The sequence below is a fragment of the Eurypyga helias genome, unplaced genomic scaffold (assembly GCF_000690775.1).
Source record: "Eurypyga helias isolate BGI_N326 unplaced genomic scaffold, ASM69077v1 scaffold21387, whole genome shotgun sequence".
In the NCBI taxonomy this organism is placed as follows: Eukaryota; Metazoa; Chordata; class Aves; order Eurypygiformes; family Eurypygidae; genus Eurypyga; species Eurypyga helias.
Window position 1 is genome coordinate 1,251 of NW_010263903.1, and position 8,684 is coordinate 9,934.

General features: G+C 48.3%; 1 protein-coding gene across 1 annotated transcript in view; it reads left to right on the top strand.

Annotated features, from left to right (window-relative positions):
• The window catches only part of LOC104513022 (complement receptor type 2-like), a gene marked incomplete at its 5' end in the record, with an annotated part of 6,710 nt that extends 1,240 nt beyond the window's left edge, over nucleotides 1–5,470 (top strand). Inside the window, 6 exons of the mRNA XM_010156237.1 lie at nucleotides 323–405; nucleotides 1,158–1,349; nucleotides 1,763–1,945; nucleotides 4,322–4,753; nucleotides 5,147–5,170; nucleotides 5,427–5,470. Of these exons, the coding sequence (XP_010154539.1) occupies nucleotides 323–405; nucleotides 1,158–1,349; nucleotides 1,763–1,945; nucleotides 4,322–4,753; nucleotides 5,147–5,170; nucleotides 5,427–5,470 (958 nt within the window). The remainder of the gene's footprint in view (nucleotides 1–322; nucleotides 406–1,157; nucleotides 1,350–1,762; nucleotides 1,946–4,321; nucleotides 4,754–5,146; nucleotides 5,171–5,426) is intronic.
• Nucleotides 5,471–8,684: the final 3,214 nt, after the last annotated feature.

Here is an 8,684-nt window from a genome sequence, read left to right on the forward strand (position 1 = left end):
GGTAGTCACACCTAGCTCTGCTCAGAAGATAAGTTGCTATTTGGACCTACTTCTGCACAGCACAGGCTGAACAGAGTCAGGGTGGGATGCTCCCTTCCTCGAGTTCTGGTGAGCTTGTATCCACCCCCTGCAAGTATTCAGTTTCCTCTAACTGCATCATATATTGCATTTCTTTCAATATTGAGAAAACTGTACTTTATAGCTGTTTTTCCCCAAGGGTTCAGCTCCTCCAGAGAATACCATGAGAAACTGCACAACTTTCTAAATTTACTGTGTCTTTCGTTCACTCTTTTCAAAGAGATTCAATCTCTTCTTTTCTTAGGTACCGATTAGTCGGGCAGGAGTCTGCACAATGTGTCCTTCATAACAATGAAGTTTTTTGGGATAACGTTCCATACTGTGCCAGTAAGCAGATCTTGAATGTTTTATGTACATCTCTTCCTCGAACCTAGTACCATGTATCTGGTAGTTTGGGGAACGGCAGGTGTATACGCTCCCTTCTTGGCACCTAATACAAATTACATGTGTTTACCATCCGGCAACTGGTGCCAAATTGTTTATCCAAGAACTGTGCTTGATGCGGACTGGGATGCCTTCAGCCATGACTGCACATCCCAGATCTCACTTTTCAAAGGGGAAATACATTCCAAGAGTTTTGTTGGTGCTGTTTGGGGTTTGGGGGTTTTTTTGTGTGTGTCCTGTGGGATGGGCCTGACCATCAGCTGCTGGCAGTTTAGTTGGTTTGCTGCTCTAATAGTTCTTCTGGCCTCATCCTCATTAGCACAGCAAAGGTAGGAAATGCCAGCAGCAGCAGGTGATGGTCCCAGACTGCTGGTGAGACCATGTTTATTGCCTCCTGAAGGCCTCTGCTGTTGTGTCTCCTCTTGGACAATGGATGCTGTTTTGTCACTTTACCATTTATCCATTTGAAAAAACCTGGAAAGCATTAAGAATTTAAAGCCACAGTCAAGACTTTAGGTTGAGAGGATTGCTATAGGGCTGCTTCCCTGGTTTGGCTTTTTTGGTTGTTTGGTTGGTTGATTGATTGGGGTTTTTCTTTGTTTCCGTTTGTTTGGGGTTTTTTTTAGCAGCTAAACCTTAGTTTCATAGTCAATGGAAATGTGCTTGCATTTTCTTGTTGTTGCTTTGCCATGCAGGTATTCCCTGCTCACCACCTCCTGCGATCGAGAATGGGCAGTCCAGCGATGGGAACAGAGACTTCACCTTTGGCATGGCTGTAACCTACACCTGTAACAGGGGTTTTTCTCTTATTGGAGATCCCACAATTCACTGTACCGTAAATAAGGACCTTGAGGGAGTATGGAGTGGTCCACCCCCTGAATGTAAAGGTAAAAGCACTTTCTCCCCTTATTGACTTTGTTTCTCATCCCTCTCCTGATCTGTACTTTCCTGATGGGCTGCCAAATGTGAGAAGGTTGATTTGAATCTAAAAGGACTCCCCAAAAGCTTAATGCAGTGGTCACAGGCAGGGCTTGGTTTAACAGATTCTTCAGCCCACAGAAAGCCTCCCTCTCCCTGTCTATGCCCAGACCTTCCTGAAAATGAAAAATGAAGCTCTTGTGTGCAGTTTCTTAATGACATCTCTGCTCACAGAGTACTTGCCCCCCACTGGGGACCTGCCTCTCTCTGAGTGCAAGGACAGCAGTTCTTTTAGTAAGCTTCTCACATAATACCTCTGGAGTCACTGCAGGACTTTTTCTCCTTGTAATAAATATTCTTATTGTCTTGTCTTCACTTCCAGTGGTCAGATGTAAAAATCCAGAAGTGAAAAATGGGAAAAAATTATCTGGATTTGGCACTGAGTACACGTATAGACATACAGTGACCTTTGAGTGTTATCCTGGTTATTTACTGAATGGTAGTAGTACAGTTACTTGTGAAGCAGACAATAGCTGGAACCCGCCTGTGCCAACGTGTGAACCAGGTGAGTACAAAGACATTATTTCTGTAGTGATTGCACTGAAGTAGGTCTCAGAGCTGTTGGGCAGATCAGCTGCAGAACCCTGTGCGCTTGTAGCCTTGCCCTTGCAGAGCATGCTGGCTTGGGTCCTTGGCATGGCAGTCCAGGCCAGTTGCATATTTAGACCTGAAGCTGTTTATCTCTGGGGAGACCTTCTAACATTTTCCAGGCCCTAAAGGGGCTACAAGAAAGCTGGGGAGGGACGGACGCTTTGTACAAGGGCCTGTAGTGCCAGGACAAGGGGTAACGGGTTTAAATGGAAAGAGGAAGGTTGAGATGGGACATCAGGAAGGAATTCTTCCCACAGAGGGGGGGGAGGCACTGGGACAGGTTGCCCAGAGAAGCTGTGGATGCCCCACCCCTGGAAGTGTCCAAGGCCAGGCTGGATGAGGCTTGGAGCAACCTGGTCTAGTGGAAGGTGTCCCTGCCCATGGCAGGGGGGTTGGAACTGGATGATCTTTAAGGTCCCTTCCCACCCAAACCATTCCATGGTTCTGTGATTTGTGAACTGCAAATGATCCAAAGGTGCACCTAAGGGAGGGACAAAACTGCCCTGTCCTCCTGACAGGCTTGCTTCACCAGCTGCCAGACCTGTTGGGAATGTTTGGCTTCTGAGCTGAGCTGGTCCTGTGGGTCGGGGTGCTGGTCAGTGAAGGAGCATCTCTGATGCAGAGGTGCTACCCTGTCTCCATCTTTTCTCTGGTTAAGCAAATGGTGATATATGCTGCTGTTTGCTAAACGGGTTGGACGCCAAGTGTATTCCAGACAGGGACATGTAAACAGGTTAATGTCGTGTGCTCCAAAACATGCGGTTCAGGATTGTTACTGCAGACCTTTTGGGTGCTCTCGTGTAGACAACCTTGCTTTTGTCTCCATTTGTAGTCCACTGTGGTCCTGCCCCACGCTTCCCTTTTGCTGAGCCTGAAAGGGCTGTGGGTGAGAGCTCTCTTGCTGGAACGAAGCTGAACTATAGGTGTAAACCAGGCTACACAGCAGCAAGTGGCAAGTCCTCTGCTGTCACCTGTCTGAATGATGCATCTTGGTCTGCAGACCCTGACTTCTGTATACGTGAGTATCCCTGTCCTGACTGGCTGTACAAGTGACCTGTACACACTTGAGCTGTCACTCTGAAATTTGGGTAGTGCCCATCTCTGCCTCTGAAGTAATTCCCATGCTGATTTCTTGTCCTCTAGGACAGCAATGTACTCCTCTCACGATAAAGAATGGGGATGTGGTAGCAGACAATTTCCTGTTTGAGACAGTTGTGACGTTCACCTGTCATCCTGGGTGAGTGGATCGCTGCTTAAAAGGGATCAACTCGGCGGTCAGAAAACAGGGATCACAGGAAGTAACATCCACCACTCCCATCCCTCCCTGGTTTCCCAGTGCAAGTCTCCAGTGAAACCGTTTATTATGCCTGCAGTGAGATGAGCATGTGGCAACACGCGTGTGCTGGACAATGCCGTGAACAGCTTCCGTTTGGCTCTTGCCAGTGTCCTTTATGTGGCCAGATCCCATTTCATAGCGAAGGCAACTTCTGCTTAATAACTCGCCTGCATGCAGGGGTGGGAAGGCAAGGGACCAACCCTTTCTGGGTTGTCTTCTGGAAAGTACTAAACTTCTGTTTCCATAGGTATGAATTAAAGGAGTCATCTTCCGCCAAATGTGTGGTATCGGGAAATGGAGTTGATTGGGATACCCCACTTCCATACTGTGAAAGTAAGAGGGAAAAACTCTCCAAAGAGCCATTAAGATAATAGTTGGGGCTGCGCTGGTGTAGCTGCTTTGATGGGTTTGGGTTGCTCTTACTTGCACTTAATTCAATCAACTATAAAATTCACGGTTTTGATACTAACTCTTGCTGTGAGGCCTTAAGTGCAATATTCTTACGCAATTCAGAGATGATGCTGACAAAACAGGAGGAGTAAGGGAAGAGCAGAAATGATAGGAAGAAAGAAAAGCCACAGGAGGAAAGTTTTTCTTTCTCAAGTTACCAGGGAAAGATGAAGATAATTGGATGTTAGAATTTTGTCCACCCAATTTGGTGTAGGGGTGGAATCAGTTGTTATGAGGACAATGTATAGTGTTACGTGAAGCTAGAAATGGTTAAAATATCTCTTCTAGCCTGATGAGATGCTTCTGTGGCTTAACTTAATAGGGTGGGATCCTGGAGTTGTGGCCAACAGGCATTAACTGAGGTCCAGTACCAAGCAAGAAAGCCCAAAGCGTTTTCAGTTGCTGCTAGATGCGTGGTGCTTGGCTGGACCTCCTTGTGCCTGTGCACCTCCTCAGCTTTTTGGTTAGGAGTACTCAGACACTCTCCCTGCGATTCCTCTGCAGGACAGCACCCCAATGCGCTCTGTAAAGAGCCCCCTACAGTTGACAACGGGATGCACAATGGCACAAAGAGCACGGACTTTGTCCCTGGCTCCGTTGTAGTTTATAAATGCAAGGATGGCTTCACCCTCACTGGAGCAGCCTCTATTCACTGTAAAGTGGATCACCAACACCAGGGAGTCTGGAGCAAGCCTACTCCTGAATGCCAAAGTGATGTTCCTCCTGTAGGAGAGCACCCCAACGCTCTCTGTAAAGAGCCCCCCACGGTTGACAACGGGATGCACAATGGCACAAAGGGCACGGACTTTGTCCATGGCTCCGTTGTAGTTTATAAATGCAAAGATGGCTTCACCCTCACTGGAGTGGGTGTTCTTCGGTGTATTGCAAGAGATGAATACAGGGGAGTCTGGAGCAAGCCCCCTCCTGAATGCAGAGGTGATTATCGCCTGTGTCTGTCTTGCTGCCTCCTCTCTGTCTTCAAAATTCCTATTTTTCTCCTTCCTCTGTGAATCCTCAAATCAGATAATTCTGCTAAGGAATAAGCTTTCGATGCTTCCTGAAAGAGCTTCAGTTAAATTCTTGTGCCAAAAGAGCACAGTTAGGTTGCAGTGTGGAAGTGCAGGCTAGTGGAAATATGTCCTGGTAAATACATCTGGGTTTTAACAGATAAACGTCTGTGGAGTTGGGCTGTGCAGGGGTCCTGTGTGTTGCCTGAATTGTCTTCCATGTGCATTGGCTCTGATTTGAGATGCTGCATGTTGTGTAGTTTGATGAATTACCGTGCTGAATGGGTGCTGAGTTTCACATTTTGGCTTGTTTCCTTTCCAGGTGGAGCAAACATGATCATTGTTGGTGAGTAACAAATATTCCTGAACCCCTGTACCATGTTCTTGCCTGTCTTTATTATTCTCCCATGTGTTCTGCTTAAAATAGGGTTAAAAGCCTTCTGTTACTGTCTGTTGTCATATTTATATTGCTACTTTAAGATCATACTGTGAAAAGGGTGGGGAGAAGTACAGGGGACCCGAGAGGGAATACAATATATCTGGAATAAGATAGTTGGATATGTTTGGAGTGAAAACTGAAGCTTTTTACTTGTCTCTTGCAGGAATCTTCCCCCTCCTCCTGGCAATGCTGATTATGAACATCTAGATTAGGGATGTCTGGAACAGGCACAGCAGGGAGGTAGCTGTGGCTGTGTTGGACTTGATCATGATGATCCCAGTGCTCTGCTTTTCCCTCCTGTGAAATTGGCCTTGAAGCAACAACCAACAGACCTTGGATGATGAAGCCCAGACGCTCCCTGCCACTGCCCGGGCAGTGCTTTGGCTGCAGCTGCACGGGGGCCGGGTGTCTCTGCCCCCCTGGAGACAACACTGCTCAGAAATCAAGCGCAGTTATATCCCTAAGTTGAGTTGTAACGATGCCAAAGATCTCCATGCTGCAATAGAGCAGGCTTGGGAAAATCAAATGCTTTGCGTACCTCCTCATGTTCAGTTTTTCAGCCCCACGTAGGGGCTGAGAAAAGTGCTGCTCCTGCCTAAAGGATTAATAGTGCATGTCTTCATGTGAGTGATACATGCTTTAAAAAACGGTTTGTTGCCAATAGGATGCATAAGGTGGGTGTTGAGTACTGAAAGCACTGAAAATGTTCATATAAAAGCACGGTTGTAGCTGTTAATTCAAGGTGAATCTGAACCGTTGTGCAAGCAGCAATCCTTAGAGATCAGTAATTGTACCACAGAGAAAAGGGTTGCCCTGGCACCCTCTGCATCACGTCCAGGCTTTTCCCTGAGCACCTTGCACAAACACCCTTCCCCTCTCTGCAGTAACTGAGCGCTGAAGCTTTGGGCAGCTGAGAGCCCTGAGAGGAAGCAGCAGGGTGAGGGCTCGGGGGCAGCCAAGCTCATCTGCGGGTAGGAGGTATCCGGGCTGAATGCAGAACTTGCAGGTGTCTTGGCAGATGCTACCAAACATCAGAAAGTTGCTGCATGTGAACCTTTTCACTTTCTGCCGCCTTCGCGTGCCGCGTTTTTCACGAGCCGCCTTCTGGGGCATCTCTCTGAATTTGCACTATAAAGGCTATCTCAGGGAAAGCAGGTTTTTGGCACCTTGCTCTGCTCGAGGGCAGCTGCGTGGGGCGACTCTTGCTCCAACACTGTACCCGAAGTAGGCGCAGACGCGCATCAAGCCAAAGCCTTCCTGACTCCTCTGTGGGGAACAGGACACAAACCCAACGTTCTTTATGCACTTTGTTTTTCTCCTGCCTGACCTGACCTAGTTTGTCGCTGTGTTGAGGACAGGTTTGTGAGGGTGGATGGAGGCGAGTGAGGCAGCGTGCTGCTCCCAGCTCCAGTCAGGCTTCGGGGACAGCTCAGGTGATGGGACCTCACTCACCTGGTCTAAACCAGACACAGGTGAAAGTCCCTTTGGTTTGTTTGGCTGGTAAGAAGGCCAGTTGTGTTGTTGTCCTTCCCTGGTCTTAATTCAGTCTTGCTAAATAATCATTCAATAAGCTGAAGAGGTATGTAGTATCTCATAAAATGAAGTTAAGGTTTGAAGGCTTTCTGGAATCTTATTTATAAGGGATGCAAAACTGACAAGATGGAAGTGGAACTGACAAGTGGAATTCAGCCATTGCCTGAATCCAGTGTGAGACAGTGGAACCTTGGGCTGCTGGTAAAGCAAGATTTTGAGATTCAGGTTTTGCCTGGTGCAGAGGTAGATGACCCTCTATGAGCTTCTCATGATGCAGCTGGGAACAGGAAGTATTTGCAATGTGTCTACTCATACTTTTTGTTTCTGCATTTTCGTCAGCGCTTTCCTGTTAACAGGAACATGCATCTAATTAGACAGAAAAACCACAAATAGCCATCTTCATCATCACATTCATCTTGTTCTAAATAGACCCACAAAGTTCTCCCTTCCCAGCAGAGCACTACCCTGCTCAGCTGTCTTTGGAGCACCGCAAGATACTGTTTTCAGAAGCTGGTCTTGCTAAACAAGCACTTTGCATCGTTGGTTATTTTTATGTCTCTCTTACCATAAGCCATGTGAGTAATTAGATGAACTAAACACCGACGTAAAGCCTCGTAGCTTAGCATTGTGTTCTGTTCTGGGATTTTAATCCCAGCACAATTTTTCCTCCTGCATAGTCCAGAGTGGTTTTTCCAAATGATTTAACTCCTGGTTTGGGGATCAGCTTAAAATTATCTCCCCCCATCAAATGGAAGGAACTGTGAATGCGTGTGATCAACAAAATTTACTGCTGAAGGTTTTATCTCCTGTGTTTGTTATAGTGTTATGTGCAGCTTTACTTTATGTACAAAGGGCAACCAATTAGGTGCAATTGTAGAGTATACATGTTGGATTTGTAAATGCTGGAATCTCTCTGTCAATAAAAGGGATAAAAAGATGTGAGTAGTGCACATCTTGCTGCTTGTTTTGGGCTTGAAGCATCCTCCGCTATGTGAGGTGAGGAGCTGGAGGTTGCTGCAGCTGTTCCTACATCGAAAAGCCCTGTCCCTGGATTTTTATTCTTCCATCCAGTGGTGAGGAATGATGTCAGCTTGGATGAGCCTGAGAGCAGCCAGGGTTGGGAGGATTTGGGTCCACAGGCACAGCATGGGGTTTGGGACTGGGCTGCATGCTGTGCCTCCTGGCCTGAGCACCCAAGGCCCTGAGAGACAGATGTGTCCCCAGCTGCTGCTGGCTCTGCGTGTGTGGGAGGAGGGAATATCCCGACTACCCCTCCTGTATCCGGGCAGGCCAGCTATGCCCCTTCAGCTGGTTCCTTGGAAGAGCTGCTGTCACTGCCTGGGTACACTGGGCAGAGCCTGGACCTCTTCCCCTAACCGAGGATGCTCTCCACCAAGGGCGCAGTTTGGCTAACAGCACCTCGGTGCCTGCACCCACGTTTCTTTCACAGATGCCCCTGAACCATGCAGTGGGTCCCAGGGGCTCATCCTCCCCTGTCAAAAATAGCAGCCGAAGCAGGGTGTGGGACCTGCAGCCTCTCCGGAGGTGGTTGTTGCACCCACCCTGTACCGGGGAGCCCACAGGTTCCTGTCCCGTGGCCCTGGGAAGCCCCACAGCTGCGGCTCCTTCCGCATGAGGGGGTGTGGTGGGGGGAACTGGAGTGCCCATATCTTCCCGCAGCCCCCCAGGAGCCACAGTCTGCACTGGGGACCAGAGCATGGTGCTCGCCTTCACCCTCCACCTCCTGGGCAGCTCTGCATTGCTCCTGGCCACCGTGGCTGGGGCTCAAGGTAAGGGAGATTGACAGGTCTGCTCCTCTGGGGCCTTCCTCCTGCAGCCCTTCTCTTCCTCATCACTGCTCCTTTCCCCTCTGAGCCTTTTGCTGTTC